The sequence below is a fragment of the Anguilla rostrata genome, chromosome 9, assembly GCF_018555375.3.
Source record: "Anguilla rostrata isolate EN2019 chromosome 9, ASM1855537v3, whole genome shotgun sequence".
NCBI classification, from domain to species: domain Eukaryota; kingdom Metazoa; phylum Chordata; class Actinopteri; order Anguilliformes; family Anguillidae; genus Anguilla; species Anguilla rostrata.
The window spans coordinates 8307779-8326575 of NC_057941.1; the positions used below are offsets into that span (position 1 = coordinate 8307779).

The 18797-nt window shown below is 42.3% G+C and overlaps 2 protein-coding genes across 7 annotated transcripts in view; both read right to left on the reverse strand.

Moving 5' to 3' along the window:
* Window positions 1–6855, reverse strand: part of LOC135262805 (BCAS3 microtubule associated cell migration factor-like) — a 249493-nt gene extending 242638 nt beyond the window's left edge. For all 4 annotated transcript variants that reach the window (XM_064350070.1, XM_064350073.1, XM_064350071.1 and 1 more), the window contains exons 1-5: window positions 6727–6855; window positions 5764–5854; window positions 4576–4630; window positions 4403–4478; window positions 3247–3353 (exon numbers count right to left, since the gene is read on the reverse strand). In XM_064350070.1, coding sequence (XP_064206140.1) covers window positions 3247–3353; window positions 4403–4478; window positions 4576–4630; window positions 5764–5854; window positions 6727–6793 — 396 coding nt within the window. In that variant the 5' untranslated portion in view covers window positions 6794–6855. The remainder of the gene's footprint in view (window positions 1–3246; window positions 3354–4402; window positions 4479–4575; window positions 4631–5763; window positions 5855–6726) is intronic.
* Window positions 6856–7547: 692 nt separating this feature from the next.
* Window positions 7548–18225, reverse strand: LOC135262809 (protein phosphatase 1D-like). Of its 3 annotated transcripts, none has more exons than XM_064350081.1 (6): window positions 18110–18225; window positions 14134–14362; window positions 13034–13158; window positions 12166–12347; window positions 11801–12025; window positions 7548–10107 (listed from the first exon to the last, which is right to left on the reverse strand). In XM_064350081.1, the coding sequence occupies exons 2-6, from the start codon at window positions 14340–14342 to the stop codon at window positions 9751–9753; spliced, it is 1098 nt and encodes a 365-aa protein (XP_064206151.1). In that variant the 5' UTR covers window positions 14343–14362; window positions 18110–18225; the 3' UTR covers window positions 7548–9750. The 3 variants fall into 3 exon arrangements, with proteins under 3 accessions (XP_064206151.1, XP_064206150.1, XP_064206149.1); XM_064350080.1 differs by having other exon boundaries at window positions 7548–10104; window positions 17534–18223; XM_064350079.1 differs by having other exon boundaries at window positions 17534–18223.
* Window positions 18226–18797: the final 572 nt, after the last annotated feature.

Sequence of the window (18797 nt, forward strand, 5' to 3'; positions counted from 1 at the left end):
GTTTACATGGGGTTAATTAAGTACATACCTTGTTTAGATTTCAGAAGATGAATACTAAGTCGGCTTGTTTTCATAGCTTACACTGTACATGAAACTAAAACACGAGGCTCCAAAGTGACGCTTTTTAAAAATGTAATTCGTTAAAAAAAAAAAATGGGACTGGATACAACAATCCATCTGATTGTCCTGGATGTCGTAAAATAGAAAGAGCCCAATTTCTTTGACAGAACAGCCCCCCACCAAAAAAAAAATGGGAACAAAAACGAGGAAAATAACTGGGATGCTGGGAGGCCCAGAGACTTTCTAGTCGCCCGAGTTGATCTGAGAACAGCTGAACTCCATTGTCCAAACAAGGTGACACGTCCTTTTTTATAATAACTCGTCTATACTGATCTGAGAACCCTGTTCCATTTGACTACAAAAAACCCTCATAAATACAGTAAGTTACGTTACATAAATTTTTCCATTTGTAATTGTTTGATGGGGAGGGGGCACACATACAGAAAACTAAAATAGCGGCACGGCTGTCGCCTCCATACATTATTATGTCATATCATATTTTCTATCAGCTCTCTGTAGCTGTGGGTCTTCCAGCACCCTCTGCCTCATGCGTGTCCATCATCACATCCTTACTAATCTCACGCATCACTGCAGATTTATTTCTCATGACCATGCTTAAAACTGTGTACCTTTAAAACTAACACCAACACATGCGATGCTCCACGGCCAGTAAGTAACATCCTGTACACTCTACATTCAGTCCTTTGCCTTGAGTGACACCTAGAGGATAAATTCAAGAATTGCAGCTCACGCTATAATCACAGGTTATTGAGTTCACAGGGTGACCACTTGTTTGTAATGCAGTAATGCTGGCCACTGACCACTTTAAACAATAACTGTGATACAGTAATAGTATTAATTATTAATTAGCTAATAAAATATGAAATTTCATGTAGGAGTACTATAAGAAACTAAATATTTAATGAGCATTCATTCAGTTCATTCTTGTTTCCAACCAGCTTATCGTAATTTAGCAAAGCACCGAAAAGGACATGAGGTGTGACACCACAAATATACACTAATTTGGAAGTTCACAAAATCGCCCAAAAAACTGAATGTTTATCAGGTCTACAATATATTTACCTGTTCTGGCAATTGGCACATCAGAGGATATACAAGCCATGCTAGCAGACTCTTTGCAGATGACACCGTTTGCAGAAATCGGGTCATTCCTCTTTCTGTTCAGTGCTCACCGCTTGCACACGCATGTCCTACTGTACATGCAGTACTGCCACAAATTATGAAAACACTGCATTTATAAAGTTTAAGGACTAATGCAATTGTTTGCAACTGTGTCTCTTTTTGACTAAATAAATGTAATGCTATAAATGCAATATCAACATAAAACAAAAACGAAGAAATAATCAGCATTTGTGAGTTAAACAAGTAATAATCATTACGCCTTCCTAGATGTATCAATTCATACCTACATAATTGAGCAGCTAAATGCATCTTACTGTTGTAAATTTTATAATCAGCTTGAACATGTATTTCTTTGTCCAGTATTTTTCTACATAAAACGATGCACGCAATGATGCATATTCATGCAAAGGAATTTTTTTTTTTTTACTCATACATTTCAAGTTACTGAGTAGAAGATAACGGTTTCAAATACATTTTTACAGATGAAAATGGCTCTAAGAAACAACAACAGAAGAAATGGCACAGATAAAAGTTTTAAGAGTAATAAACAACTTCTTCAAGCACAATGTTTCCATAATGTGTGCCAGTACTGCACATGCAGGGCATCACTACAAGTCTCTCCTCTGATTGTCTTATGCTATCACTGGGAATTAACTGCAGAATCTAAATGAATGGGATGTGGATAGCTTTTATAAAAGCCTGACCATTATTAAACAAATGAGGTGTCCATATTTTCCCACTGTGTGTGTGTTAAAACGTATGGGGTAAAAAAAACTAATCTAAAGGCAAAACTAATTACTAAATATGCACTTTCTCTCTGGTAGACTTCACAGTTATGACAGATACGAAGTAGTCGGGCAGTGTCCCCTCAAACTCCTGGAGTCGCACAGAACTGCAAGTAATACTATCAGTGTCAGGCTATCATTTCAATTTGAGGGGGAAATACAACGGTGTAGGCTACTTTGGGTCACAATTCTTTTTTATGATGTACAAGGGGGCACATTCTGAGAGGGTCCAGTGGAAGGCTGATGACGAGGGTTTTGGAAGGGATGACTGAAGGGAAACGAGGAGTGGGAAGACAACGCACAATGTGGCTGGACGACATAAAGAGACGGAGCGGAGAAAGAAGGTACGAACAACTCAAGAGAAAGGCCGAGGAGAGAAACAGTTGGAGGACCATGAAAGCCAACCTTCGGATCGAAGACGGTACAAATGATTGATTGACTGATGTACAACAAATCCAGCCAATAAGGTGAATGGAAAAATTCATTTATGGCATTTAAACTTCAATAGTGCGTAGTCATAATGGTGTGGTGAGTTGGGCAACCCCGGTGGAGAAGCACAACATATCTGACCATCCAGACACAAAATGGAGACACAAATCAAGCCACAGAGAAACTGCTCCAGCATCACAGCGCTAAGAACTTTACTCTCTATAACTTCATCATAACAAAGTCTTTTAAAACACAACCTGAGGACCATCACCTCAATAAAAACAGGTCCATGTTTGGCAGTTTTATCCAACACCCATTACATGCTGCAATGAAGCAGTCATTTAACACACCAGTAGATGCAAATGTGTCCAATATCTGATTTGACAAACGATGATTCTACATTACACACATATTTAGCATTCGAAGGTCCTATATTACATGCATATTCAGTACAACAAAAATACTGTAGTGTATGCAACAAAATGTAAAGATATTAATATATGTTGGGTAAATTTTGGGACTCCTACTCAAAGGCTTGGGACCAAAACATTGGACCAAGACCAACTGGTGAGTCAGGACAGGGGGTTTGAGGAGACCGGGAGATAAATGTCTAAACCGATGCTATATGTCTTCAACAAACATTCACACCAATTATCCTAAGGGGTCACTGCAGAAATTTCAACATCTAAAATGTGATAGGCTACATTTTAACATCAGATGCGTCACAGAAGATGGGTGGGTCGTGGGCACTTAAAGTTTTGTAAACCGCTGTCTAATGGCTGACTCAATCACTCCGCATGTGAAGTCCCGACAACGCGCAGTGACTCACAGATATGCTCCAGATCTGCATCCCGTCGGTGTAGCCAATCAGCAGGCAGAGAGGCGGGACGCTGACATTTCCGTGCATCTCCAGGAATTCCGGTGAGCGAGCGACATCTGTCCAGAGGGAACGATCCCATGAGAAACAGGGATTTCGGAAGGTTCAAAAGCAACGATCCAATAAATCATTTCCCTTTTCATTTCTATACCACACAAATATGTATTTGTGAATCTTCTGACATACAGGTCTAGATTTATCTCTGACAAAAGTTATCTTTCATGTGGAGTATTCAACTGTGAACTTTCTTTAATCAATTTGATGCCGATGTCCATATTCATCTCTTTCAGTTGGATTTACTGTACACTACAGTGCTGTTTTCAAAATGTGTAGTATCAATATTGTAGGCGTTATTTATTTGTATTATTATTCTCAGATATGTGACCGATACGGATGTATACGGATGCTCAAAGTTTCAATTCCAGACCTAAATATTTCTGAAAAACTACAGCAGTGATTAAAATGGAGTACAAAATTATGTTTGAACGGTGACCCAAAGGTGCATTTTCTACATTTGTAGAATGTGTTCTTTAGTGTATCAGCTTCTTTGAAAACCTATCGCAGTATTTCAGCAGTTCAAATTGTCAGCAAAAAGAGAAGGCCTCAGTAGGATAATAAAATAACATAACATAGTGTTATGGCAGAGAATGCAAGTGAATCCTGCCCCCACGCACAGTCAAAGGGTTGGGAGGCAAAAAGAAATTCAAGGGCTAAGGTTGGAACTTAACATTTGTCGGATTGACAAAACCCAATTGTATCATAGGGACCCAAAGTCTCTGAATCTGCCCTCAGATACCACCTCTATGCTCACCAATCTCCCAAAAGACCACAGGAGACATCCCAACCTTGCAAAGGGAAGATGCACAAATGGACTGGAAACAGGGTTTTGGATATCTGTGGCACATGTTTTGGGAAAAATGTGTATAATTTGATAAAAATGTTATTTTTGTTGATTCCATTGAATCTTTATTATGGTGAAATGTTTTCTATGTGTTCTTAATTAAGATACAACAGGGTACTCGTATCATTATTATTATTTTTTTTTTTTTTCTGCATATTTATCAAGAATTTGAATAATTTTGGAGGACACTATAAACACAGTCCTTACCATTGATGTCTGTCTTTTCAAATCTGACCCAAACAATTTTCTCCTTTTCATCCGTCTGTGGTGCGCCTGTATATGCCTGGCATTAAAAGAGGAAGAGAGGAAGTGTCATGAAATTTCAGTAGTAAAATAACGACAGGCTGAGTTACACAGAGAAGGGATGACAGTACTCTTACCTGCGGGACCACATCCTGCAGAAATGTCACCACACTTTCCATGTACGTCTGCTCTCTGGAAAACAGCAGAGAGGAGGCACAATAACAGTCAGCACCCCTTTCATTTATTATTCAAAAAAAAAAAGGAATTTATAATGAATTCAACTTTGGGTGGGGGGGGGTGGGGGTGGTGAAGTGTTTTGACAAAAAAGATTTTTTTGATGAGTTTTCACTCAATAAATAAATCAATTATATTTACTTGTTACTTGTTGTACTGTACTTTTTGTAGCTGAAGTGTTAGAAAGCTGTGTAAAGTGTTTCTTCTTATCCACAAATCAGCCCTTCCTTTTTGAACCCTTCATCATATGAAGTCGTAAAAATGTGGGCTTTACTTGGCGCTTCCCTTATTAAATATTCATGAGAAAACATTTGTGCTAACGAGCATCTCCATCCAACACAAAGATGCTAGCTACTGCAAAATGATATCCTTTTAAAGCAAACCTGCAGCTAAATGTAGGGACTAATTTCCCTGCTGTACATTCAATAATACTCCACCCCAATTATGTGTCCTGTGCCGTGGTGTTTGCATACATTTTACTACTTAAAATTACACAAATGTATTTCCTCACAGATAATTAGTAGCTCACAACGCCATATAAATACACCACAGACAGGTAATAGCTTTAGATTTGCATCTAAACTCTCATATTGGTACAACATTTCTTCCATTACCTGGGAACTACCAATCAATCACAAGAACATAAGTATATTCGTCCTACTCAACTTTCACATCTCCAATCAAGTAAAGAACATAGGATCAGAATTCTGCCAGGGCATTCGTTTAAAACTCTTATTCATACACTAACACTGTGTCCAAAAATGTGAAAGGTCATAAATAATGTGGATGGCAGGGGCTCCCAATAAAGTTCAGACCTATGGTGGGTCATAAGCTGAATGAGGGAAAAACACATAGGCCTACCCATTCTACAAAACAATGAATTACCTAGCACACATGCACCTATTTATAAAAAAAAGTTTTGTATTCTACAAATGAATGCGTGTTAGCCTAAACTTAATTAAAATGTGCAGTAAGGTAGGATTATGTCGCTTTAACAAGGTCACTGTGCGTTCACTCATTAGTGGAAATAATGGTTTTGGAACACGGGCCCCCGTTGCGCAGTCTGGGAAAAGAACCGAGGGTGTTCTTACGTCGCGGCTTGCGCTCGCACCACCACCCCCCCGGCGCAGCGGCTGGGACGTCGGGGAGAGTCGGACGCCATTGTGTTACCAAGTCTCTTATCTGCGGAGACAGTGGCAATGCAGTACAAAGGTTTTCGATCATGCCAATGACAGTGAACACCGTGGTCTCTGAATGTAACATTTCAGTAACAGCAGGAAGACATAATAGCCTCACTCCATCACTGCAGTCAAAGATGCATGCTAAGGTGCTGAAACCACTTTGACCAGATTATGTCCTTGCATCCTACATAAAACAATCATAGCATAATATTTTCCAACTTTTAATGAATTGTACTATAATATAGGGTTGTTACGTGCTTTAACGCTACTGAATATTAACTTTCAAGTGTACCAGTATGTTTAGGATGCTCTTATGTGACCTGTCAATCACTTCTTGATCATCAAGATATATTTCCAATTGAGACTTTTATTAAAAAAACGTTGGTGCACTGGAAAGTACGCGTTTCACATATACGGTTGTGGTTACTGCTAGCTGGCTAGCAAGTTAACATAGCAGACAAAACAAAAAAGTGACATGCCAGCAAGCTAGCAATATAATAAGGCACATATTCAGTTACGACAGTAGTCTACAATGTAAAAAAAAAAAAAAAAAAAAAAAAAGGCAAAATGCTACCAAGATGCAACGCTGTTACACGCTAGACCACAGTCATTAAGTGGTTCCAAATACAACATCAGAAGTCAAAACTCTAACGTTAGTTAAATTAACGCGTAGCAATTGAAGTACCCACAACTAGTCGCCAGCTAGCTAGTGCTAGCAAGCTATCAGACAGCGTAACAATCGCATCCTTATCATGTCATTCGTTTGGTACCGGAGCTATCGCTTATTTATCACCACGTAGCTATGAATCTCTTCCAAATACGCAAAGATTAATATAATGTGATTCAAATTGGCGTAAACATCACAGTACAAACCCCAAACAGTAGTGGTCCTGTTTATTGAGGCTCTAGAGCGTTGCAACACCGTGCTCCAAAAACACATGGGATCTGTCAAATAAACCAATGAGTGTTCCGCTTTGCCTCAAAGCGACGAATCGGTAGCTTAAGAAGGCGGGCGGTACTGCCCTATAAACCAATTAAAGTGTAAAACAAGGTGGATTTGGTCTGTTATCTTTGTGCTTAGGCCTACCTACATTTGGTAACATTTAACTATTGGTTGAAGGAAACACTGGGATTGCATTATCCTCTACATTTTGAATTTAAGCAGTAGTACAGTGTGTCGGTTCTGTAACGCATCATACATTCCTTATAAAGCAGTAACTTCTTAAACATTTGTTTGCAGTAAGGTCCCGCAAAAGAAGTCTGTTTCTTTCTGCGCTCGTATTCATTACACAAATGGCCACTGATCATAACAGCAATCAATGACTCGTCTGATTAACTGCTCACCTGAGGCCCATTGAGATTACGTAAGAATCTGAGAACTAGCACAGAGCCCAGTAAATTCCTGTAGCCACCTGTAGAGTATGATATGACATATTAATTAGATTGTCTGGTTGTATTTTTTCTCTGATGTACTTTTCTTCTGGGATTCTTACTGTACAGTGGTATTCTATATTAAAATGACATTTCACCCGTCCATTCAACCACTTCGAACTGTTCCATGGCCTCCCCACCTTCATAGCACTTTCTATTCCAACCAGATGTTTCAAAACGGAACAGCAGTACTATTTTACATTAATTGTTTCTTGAAATTCCACAGCTATATGAAATCTACAGAAAAGAATAGATGTCAACAATGAGCAGAGAAAACACCTGTTTATTGAACATACTGACATCCAGTACAATTCGGAGCATGTGATGATTTTCAACATTGAGACTGTACACAAGCACAAATTATTGGTACGTACAGCAAATGTTGGGTCACAATGGCGAGAATATCACAAATTCACAATTGTGCCTATAACTGTCGCATAACCTCTAGAACTACTAAAACAACCTTCTCAAAACAAATAAACAAGATTGTGCATGCTGAAAATCCCTGAAATACGAAACCTGTCATTTCTTTTTCACACTTTTTTCACAAAATATTAATAAATGAAAGAAACAAACGAAAAATACAACTGTCAAATTGCACTTTGGTCTTAAAAAACCAGACACCTGTTTTCGTAATAAAACATTTAACAAGTGACAGATAAATATTATAACATGCATTTGTCTAGATAACTTAAAGGAAAATGCATATTTTTACCAATTTAAATGATCCAAAACACCAGTTCATGAAGAGGCACATTCACATTCTTATACTGTATTGCTTACAGTTTTCAGATGCAAGCATCACTAAACACATATCCACATGAGATGCATTTATGATTACATTCCTATATGCACTGGAACAGACTGATCTTCCACATAATTAAGACCTTACAGTTAACAAGCCTGTGGAGCAGGAAATAAGACCACAATTTTTGCATTTAAGAATGGAATTCTGAGAGCAGCCTGTTCAAGATATCGAAATGTCAGCGCTCCAGAAGCTATTTAATTGAATTGCCTATCTAGTCAACATGGTTGGCAAATTCAGGCAAACAGGCTGGGTCACACCTACATCTAATGTACAAACTACATCAGACCTTTCCCTTCTCGTCCTTGGACGCATCCATTCCAAACGCACTTTCTGAAAAATGAAATTGCTAACACAATGGGATGTCAGAACCGTGCTTTCCACCCAACACTGTGCCCGCAACCTTCCATCCATCTCCAGAACCTTCCATCCATCATAGTCCCCCGATTTCTCCACTGGGGACTGAACAAGCTTCTTGCTGGTTGACGGTACAGAAACAGCAAGAGAAGTGAGGAAGACATTGACTCCAGAGTACCAGCTCCCCCTGTGTGAGGACAACGCAAGGAACTGCGAATGAATGTCTCTGCTTGTTTATCAGCGTGAAGAGGGGCATTCACAACACCGAGGAATGTGCAGAACTTTCTCAGAGGCTCAATTTAACCTGCACACTACTACACCCAACCCTGTACTGCCAGGTTCTGGCCAGTCGTCCTTTTTTCCAGGGCTGAGTATTTTGTTGGAAATGGGTGGAAGATTCCAAATGACAGCCATTGTCCTCTTCTTCATATGATAAGCAGTGGCTTTTATGGCAGTTGACTTGACAAATACTCTTGAGCAAAAGTAAACACACACTCTCATCTTAGACCACACACAAGGCTTTGTGTCCTTTGTGACCACACAATCATCACCTATATGTGGCATTTCAACACGTATCACTTATTTCCACTGATTAAAAAGCAGCACCTTCAGTAGAGGATGGATGTACCATCTAACTCCATGGCAAAAAAAAAAAAAAAAAATACATTAGAAAATTATGACAGTATACATAATATAGAAATTGTGCAGTTCTAGGATCACTTATTAATGGACAGTCAGAGAGAGACAATCAAAATCCACTGGCTGAAAACCATCAAGATTTGAATTGGTTGCATCCTTTAGACTTTTGAAATATTAAAATATATAAATGTATAAAAATATATTGCTGATTCGGTGTATAGCTTGGATATTTTCTAATACATGGATTATCCTTTTGTATGAACGAATATTTACATGCTGGTGTAAAATTGGCCATTATTTAATTTTCACTCAGAGGAATAAAGAAACAATAGTTAAAAGACTTAATACCCACAGTTTAAGCGAAATTAACAATGTAAACAACGAGTAATCTGCCAGGACTGTAGACTTAAACTCACGATTCCCACTTTTTTTTACATTAAAAAAAAATCAAACATGATGACATTTCCTTACAAAGGTATAAAGACAACAATTGCAAAACAGTGGTGCACCATTAGGCAACATATTTTAAACGCATTCTGGATGTTACAATGTTCAAAATTCTAGCTTGCGACCACGAAATGGCCGTGCCCTCGAGCGCCCCCTGGTGGCGCGGGAAGAGAAGAACGGCGGCCATATCCACAGCGTGGAGAGAGAGGGGGGAGCCGCTAGCACACGCACACGGTAGCTTTCCTGTGCTGCTGCAGGAGGGCGGGGACGTCGCGGTTCGGCTCGTGGCCCTTTCCGCCGCGGCGCGCCGACAGCCGCTCGGCGTTCCTGCGGCGGGGCGCGGCCGGGGAGGGGAGGCCGCGGCGGGGCCTCTTTCCGGCCGGGCCGCCGGGGCTCTGTGGGGCCTCCGGGGTCCGTTTGCAGCGGGGCAGGGGCGCGCCGGCGCCCAGCTGAGTGCCTCTGTCGGCGGCGGGGTCGGAGAGGTCGTACGAGCCGGGCCCAAAGAGGCAGTCATGCCGCCGCAGGGCAGGGAGCAGCTCGCACGCGGGCGAGGGCACCTCCAGGTCCGGCGTCTGCTGCAGAGAGGAGCACACACAGCCAGGTCAGGGAGCTGGTGTGCCACATAAAACACCCGCATTAAGATAACGCACAAAACTCATCCAAGAAACATACATTACATACATTATACATTACAGGCATTTAGCAGACGCTCTTATCCAGAGCGACTTACACAACTTTTACGTAGCATTTTACATTGTATCCATTTATACAGCTGGATATATACTGAAGCAATGCAGGTTAAGTACCTTGCTCAAGGGTACAACGGCAGTGTCCTTTCCCGAGAATCGAACCGGCGACCTTTCGGTTACAAGCCCAGTTCCTTACCCACTGTGCCACACTCCGTCACATCTCAGAATTCTAAGCAAAGTGTGTTTGGCAGTGCATTGAGTTTTCTATCATTTTTATTTCTGTGGAGTTAGTGAAGTCAGGACCGAAACACCAGATGAGCTTTTAAATTACTGAAGTAGTAAAATGCATTAGCACCTCCGGATATAGCAATAATTATTACTTCAAGACTAATGTGCCCATTTATTTTTTGCTGTAGAAATTCTCCAGTAGCACTTCTACCACACCACTCAGCTATTTTTTTTTTTAGCATGCTAGTGCATCCTGTCTTTAAATGCCAGGTAGGTTGCCATGGTATTTGTGTTTTGACATAATTGCGTCTTTCTTTGTCTTTGGCTCCCTCGCTGCTGCAGTCCTGCAAAAATCAGCTACTCCAATACAGCTGCTGGTTCACTGCAGTTCTAAATGGTCACATTTCATAGGTTGTGGGCCCAACCCAGAACACAGTTCCGAGGACAATTTTGACTTCCGGGGTTTGAACACCTACGACACGGAATGTCATGAACCCTCATCCAAATTGCCAGCAAGAAATCTCCGTAATGCACCCAGATCCAGAATGTGCAAGAACAACAGCAGGGTCGGGTTGCCACGTCCACCATTAGAGCTCTGAAGGAGTGTCCCTTCCTCTAATCTGCCTGCTCTTTTCACGTCATCATTTGGAGATCAAAGACAAACAGAAAACATTCTCTCCCGTGCAGAAAGGCCAACTCTCCGCCACTCGCCTCCCTCCCTAAAAACAGCAGATAATAGCCGGCCTTTGAAAAGCACTGCAGGTGTACAAACAAGACGAGTGGCTGTTCTTCACAAGCCCGGCAACAATGGTGCCCACTGTCGCTGTGAATGCACAGACAAGGGCCCTCTCTTCAATGCCTCTGCATCCCCTCCCCACCCCCCCAAGGTAAATTTTAAAAAACTGGCACGGACACTCTGCTGCTCACAGCACACTTCAGCTTCCTTTGTGCGAGCTTGAATTTCGACGAGTGAGAGGAAAAGCTTTAATGAGTGTCAACATCCAAAGCAGACGCCATCCGAAGGAGAACACGCTGACAGTAAACAACACGCACACGTAAAGGTCAGCTCTTGTGCCGCGTCTGGATCATAGAACTCGCGCAAAACGTTTTTCGGGTGGATTTTGGTTCAGCGAATATTTGGTCACCATCATATTTCAGACGTGATGATGTAGAACGGTAAACAATAGTATGTGTATGTCTGTCTGATTGTCTGATTGTTTGTGTGTGTGTGTGTGTGCGTGTGTGTGCATGTGTATGTGCGCGGGTGTGTGTCTGTCTGTCTGATTGTCTATCTGTGTGTGTGTGTGCGTGCGTGTGTGTATGCGTGTGCCGTTGCTTATTCTGCACGCACCTCAATGATCGGAGTGCTTGAACGCGATCCGCTGTCCGCGCCGTACTGGGGCCCCTCGGCCAGGTTGAACATCACCTCCTCGCGGTGCAGGGGTACCGCCGGCCCCCCGGCCTGCTGCAGCGAGACGACGATGACGCTGGTGTTGTCCGCCCGGAGCATGCGCTGGCGCCACCGCAGGAGCGCGTGGGTCACCAGGTGGCAGGCGCTGGACACGCCGAAGGGCGCCTGGGGACGCAAGCGCAGGGGACACGGTTCGGGTCTCGACTCCGGGGGCTCGCGGAAGCATCAGGACCCCCCCCCCAGGACCCCCCCAGGACTCCCCCAGGACCCCCCAGGACCCTCCAGGCCCCGACAGCGGCACTCACCAAGGCTTCGTCGTGGTCCTGGCACAGGCTCACGGCGTCCTGCGGCGACACCATGTTCCACAGCCCGTCGCTGCCCAGGATTATGTAGCGGTGCCTTCTGGGGTCCAGTCTGACCACGCTGGTGTCCGGCACTGGAGACACAACAAACTCCCCACTGTAGAAGTCATAGCTCCACAGGTCACCTGTCCGGAAAGAGAGAGTGGAGGGCGTACGGAGAGAGATTAGTCTCAATATTATTCAGAAATGTCTGCATCATGACCCATAAATAAGAGACAAGTCACAAATGTGCTTCACTATCCGCAAACAAATATCTCTCAACGGGTCTTGTAAATTGAAATGAATGTGCTCTGATTTCTACAAATGCATACAGATTTGTGAATACATATTTTCCCTCTTGCACAAATACCTCATACTTTGTATCTGAAAACCAAAAACATGTTTTCAATTTCCGCATGTGTTTTTTTGAAATAGAACATTCTCAAATGTTAAATTGGCTCGCAAAGTGTTGAATCAGCATTTGCGCATTCAGTGACTTAAGTTTCTTAGTTTCCTTTTTTTATTTTTTTGATATTAAGACTATTCTCTCTCCATAAGGGCGGGGCTTAACAGAGAGGAGGTGGCAGAACAATCCCCAACATGAGTTCAACCAGAAGCTACTTACAGTCCAATGAAAAACACCATGAATTTTCCACTCTTCCTCCCAGAGGAAACATTGGGAATTCAACAACTAATAACCACCACACAAGGGAGCCTTTCACAGATATAGTGTTTTAAAACCCTATGCAAAGGGATAAGAGTTTATATGAAACCCAACCTGGTGAGGAGAGTGGATAGAGTCAGCCATTTTGAGCCGTTTCGTCCTGCTTACCTAGCGCTCGAGCCACGGCCAGGAAGGGGATCTGGTCGATGACGGTGCTCCTCCTGACTGGGCCATTGTGAGTCAGCCTGGGTCTCTTCCACACCACACGGTTCACTCCCGATTTCTTCATCACACTGGAGATGGTCAGTACAGGGCGAAAACAAGGCAGGCAGTCAGCAACATAGATTAGCCAAGACACCAGATTAGCTGCCTGTTCTACGCAATATCCAGCATTGCATCCTGCACAGAAAATCAGGCCCTTGATAGTTCATTTTTTAGAATAAAAAAATCTAAATCTATTTACATACCACACTTAACAAAACATTTGTCACAATATAATTAACAGCGTAGCTCAGCCTAAAAAAGCAAGTCTAGAGGCAACAGTGGCGAGGAAATGAGCTGCTGGGTGGCTCATCCTGTTAAGGCACTGCTCTAGTCTATGGATGGGCCTCATAGTCTCATATGGAATCCAGATCATACCAGTGCTGACTGTGGCTGGCAGTCCTACAAGACGACACAATTGGCTGTCACCAAGGGATGGGAGTGTTTCAGTTGGTTAAAATGACAGCACTTCATTGCTCACTAGCAACCCTCAGCTGGTCAATCAGGTGCCTGCAAGCTGACGTGTGTATATACAGTACTGGCACAAATTACAGAAACAATGCGCTTAAAGAAAAGATTAGTACGGTCAAAACTTCTATCTGTACGAATGTTTGTCCATAAAAATGTATTCAAACGGTTATCTTCTTGACCACGAGTGGTAATGACATTATGTGACCAACAGTAATTTGAAACAAAGTATGCAAAAAAAAATTATTTCTTCGCATGAATATGATCGTTTTATGCAGGAAAAATACTAAACAAAGAAATACATATTCAAGTGCAAGGATAATTACTCGCTTAACACACAAATGCTAACTATTTCTTCATTTTTGTTTTATGTTGATATTACATTTACTGCATATTACATTTATTTTGCCAAAAAGAGAAACTGTTGAAAAATGATGGACTAATCGTCACACTGGTTTATAAATGCAGCTTTTCCATAATTTGTGCCAGTACTGCATATGCATATGATATGGTTTAAGAGCTTGTGCACAGCCTCTCACCTGCCCCCCAGGCCCTCGATGCGATGCCTCTCCTGGGGGAGCTCAGGCTTGTGGTCCTGCGTGACCTCCACGGCCTGGACGGACCGCTCGGTGGGAGGGTCCCGCACCCCGAGCACCACCGCGGAGTCCCCAACGTGGGCCACGAACATGCAGTCCCCCCGGATCACCACCACGCTGGCCGTGGTGCCCGAGGTGCTGGGGAGGCCCATGAGGGTCTTGGGCCACTCAGCTACACGGGGAGGAAAGACAGGCTTCAGAGGGAGCACGCCGCACTCCCGCCTCACACTTCTCACTCAACGCACGACATTCACATTTACGCCTGCGGGAACCTGCCAGGAGGGATTAAAGTTGAAGTATCCACTCTTTGCTTTGGTCCTCTTAAAGGCCGACGAATGATTTCAAAAATAGAAGACGCATACCAGACAAAAACATCTAGGAATAAGCTTTACCAGGACTATGTCAAAAAATATGATTAAAGTTGCATAACGTACAGTAAAACATAGCATGCAGTTATCTAATGAGCAATTACAGGGAATTGACTGTACAGTAAATTTCTTCTGAAGCTTTCAGTCAACTGGATGTTTCTGTCTAAACTAGCTATGCTCAAAGCATTAGCGTAAATGAGAGGGGAAAAACACGGCAGCACTGTACACTGCCATTCAAGAAATAATTACCTGTGACATCACTTCTGGAACAAGGGCAGTCCATGTGAAAAAACAGTATGCTGAAGTACACCATTTTATGCTTAAAACGCTTTAAGTATAATTAAAGTTTATATCACATCAGTGCATGCTTAGTACACTATTTTTTCACATGGGAGATGCCATCCATAGTAGAGTATTAGGATACAATTTCGATGAGTCAGCATGCTGAGGCTATGCATCAGTGTGGTCGGGTCATACTTTAGAGGGTCACACATGTTATGCCAAAGAGCACTACAGGATCTAGGCTATGCCAGCTGAGCTTCCCCAAAAACGCACCACCTAATGCGTGGTCCGGCATCTGCAAATGTGCCAGAGTGATTCGCTAAAACAGACTTGGCCAGAGAGCTTCTGGTTCACATCCCAGATGGTAGAATGTCGTTGTGCCTTTAAGAAATCCACTTAACATAAATTGCTTCAGTAAGTATCCAGCTGGATTATAATGTATAATGTGAGAGATGTAAGCCACCAGGTTAAAGGGAAGTGCAAAGCAAGCAAACAGTAAGCCCCCTTTTCCTTAGCAAATGAGACACCAGAGTACTACAGCATTTGAAACCAAACACAGGTCCAAACATTCAGGATCTTTCACCACAGATTCTTTAAATTTACAGATACTCAGCTACTACAAGAACTGCCAATGTAAAGGAAACAGCAATTATGATAACCCTCTCTGTGAAGTCTGCAGTGGACTCTTCTTTGTCTTGTATCTTGAACCAATGCATGGACATCACAGTCAAGGAGTAGGTGCTTTCAAATACAGATGCCCCTAGCTGATGATGTTTGTCCCTCAGACTTCCATGCCAATATAACCTTAGCCACTGTTCCTCATGAAACGTCAGCAAGTTCAGCAGTCTTTGTCACTGAAGCCCACCTTTGTGGAAGCAACTGCTTCCAATATACTTTGCATCCCTCATTTATTTAAGTGTTTCCTTTACTTTGACGGTTTCTTGTATGATCATTATTGCCCTTAGCCTTTTGCCACATCATTTGCCAACTGAGGGGTGGCAATTTTACTCTTTAGCAAAGTGTCTAAATCTAAATGCTTCTTTACATATTTATCTCCATGAGAGTGCATAGTATATATTTATGTGTATGCATTTTTTTAAATAAAGTCATATATAAGGCACACCAGAAAAATAAATAAATAAAATAATGTAAACAACATAGCATAATGTAGTAGTATCTATTTAGCTCCTACTTAAACTTGGCTGTTACATAACTTAGGCCCTACATTAATCCTACTAACCTTACAAAAATGCAGTACAAATAATTTCTACTTCATGAGTACTGCAAGTGAAGTAGTTAAATTGCATTATAACTGCAGCAATACTGCAATAAAAAACAAGTACACCCAAAATATTGCATACTACTGCAGTGATACCACAATAACAACAATCATTACAACTACAGTTGAACGGCAGTTATTTTATAAGGGTAGTATTTAGCTAAATATACACATAACCTTATTCAGCTAAAATTACTGGACATTTTGTTTTGTGTCATTTAATTTTTGGGTAATAGAGTCAGGAGATGCTGATCGAAATCACTCTGGAATAGTGTGTCCATATATCACCATTTCTGTTAGCATTAAACGTAAAAAAAAAAAAAAATTTAAAAAATTAAATAATACGACTGAACACCATGTACAACAGGAATGCCACACGTCAGTAAATATTCAGAGGAATGGAAAGAACGTGGGGGAAACGATGTTTAGTGAATAAACACTGCCAATGTCAAAAACAACTACTCCAAATTCAGAAATTCGACGTGCAGCGTGTTTTCCTACAGTCTATAGTTTCGGCCCGGTTCACGTTCCAGTTTCGTTTTCTTAAGGTTTCTGCCTTCAGTTCAGCATCACTGCCAAATAGCATTATTTACGCCACGCTTTGCCTCGACTGCTGGACTGCGGAGTAAATGATGAAACGCCCTATCTACGCTCTGATTGGATGATTTTTTTTTGTACTTAAGTAGACCCACTCAATTGGTTCAGGCAGTTGTCCATCTAATCAACCCAACCAGGAAGAGCTTGTTTTGATATGGTAGCAAAAGCCAAAACAGGGTGCCACCTAAATGCGTAAATTGTTGTCTTAATGAAATTGTCAATTGGTTAAAACTGTCCTTTATCATAAAAACATATTTTAATAATTTCACTATTGCCAATGTGAACCACTGTAGAAATGTCAAGCACGACACCACAGGAATTGAGTGCATAGTAGTCTACAAGCAGAACTGTCAGTGCTGGGGGATGAGAAAGATCGTTGGGCATTTTTTTCCGCCAGTTTTCTTCTGGCGCCCAATTTTAAAACATCACTTGTTACATCGGATACTTACAGCTGAAATGCAGCACAATAATGGGTAGCTGAGGGGTGCAAGGCAGCAATGCACTGACTGGATATTTGGCTGTCGATACCCTACGCAAAAATAATCTTGCTCGCTTGTTTTGGACCGACATTTTCTCCTACTGTAATTTTGCCAACACACGTATTGACCTTCAAGTATAAGCGCGAACCATTCCAGCATTCCAAACTGCACAAAGGACCATTTCTAATAGGCAAATATTGTATATCACTAATATTGTGTTTTACTGCAAGTCATCTGCAAATATGCGAGAAAATATGCGTAATGCATGTGTATTTACAAGTACACACTACAAAACAAACAGAACATGTCTCTTCCCATAGTTCTACAAACTCACTTACGCAGCTTTTTCCACATTGCATGGTGGCAAGCAACGAATCCTTTGCGGATTGCTGCGCATACTTCATCGTAATCCTTGGACCAAAACCCACGTTGTTTCTTAATGAACTCCCACAGATGATCCCTAGCGAAAAGCGCCGCTTCTCGGCCCCCGTGGCCATCAAACACGGCGAAGAAAGCCACAGATCTCCGAGGTCGAGTCTTGACATCCAGCACCGGTTCTGCTGCAACAATGCAACCACTTTTGTGTTCTTCCGTTTGCATCCATGAAATAGTGGCGGGCAAAGGACAACTAGTAACATTTATCGGAGTCCGATTTTCTAGCCTGTTTTCTGGCGTGTAGTTGGCATAGTCACAGATGTCCAGTTTTGTCTCCGCGGTTCCGACCGGATCAAGCTCCTCGTCACTGGGCTCTTGCTCTACTACAACCTCGGTAACATCTTCCATATATTTCCTACCTCCCTGGTCTGAAAATACACTCACTCGTACCGATAATGTGTTTTCCATGGCTATGACAGCCCCTGCTGTAAACGATAATGCGTAGATGCAAAGCTAGTTTTGCCAAGTAAAATGTGTACCTCTCTCTTTTCGTCTTTTGTTTATTTTCTACGCTTCCCAAACGTGCCCAGGAACGTCCTGACGTCAGAGCTATAGCAACTGGGAAGCCAGGGTCAGTGTTTAGTAAGGGTTGGCCCATAAACTGTGGGTTGGCCACACAAATGTTTTGCTCGATGAACGCCACAGGGATAGGGGCGTGGCATAGAGTTTTGGGCATATTTTATGGATCGTGATTGGATATCATTCGTGACCACCTGCGATGTTCTGATATCATGGAAAGGAGGGGAGGAGAGGAGGAAAGGGGAGAACGAGGAGGTGTGAAGAAGCTTGGGACAGTATGGGTGTGCCCCATTACTTTTCACTCCTCACCTCCTTTCCCCCATTCTCCCACAAGAAGTATGTGGAGAAAAGGAGGGAGGAGGGGAGCTTGAAGCCACTTCGTCAGTACAGTTCTATGCACTTCGCTTGTCTCCTCCAGAATTAGGACACAGGAGGATACAAATAGTTTTCCGGGGTGAGGAGGAGGAGACGAAGAGGTTGCAGAGGAATGGAGTACACATTTTTTGTGTATTGGGACGCACCCAATGTATCCTTTGCTGAGAGGAGATGAGGAGCCGAGTTTGAATCCACTTTGCTTGCCTCCTCCAATATTGAGATTTTGGAGGGAGGGAGGACACAAAGATCGGTTTCTGGGTCATGGAGGAGACA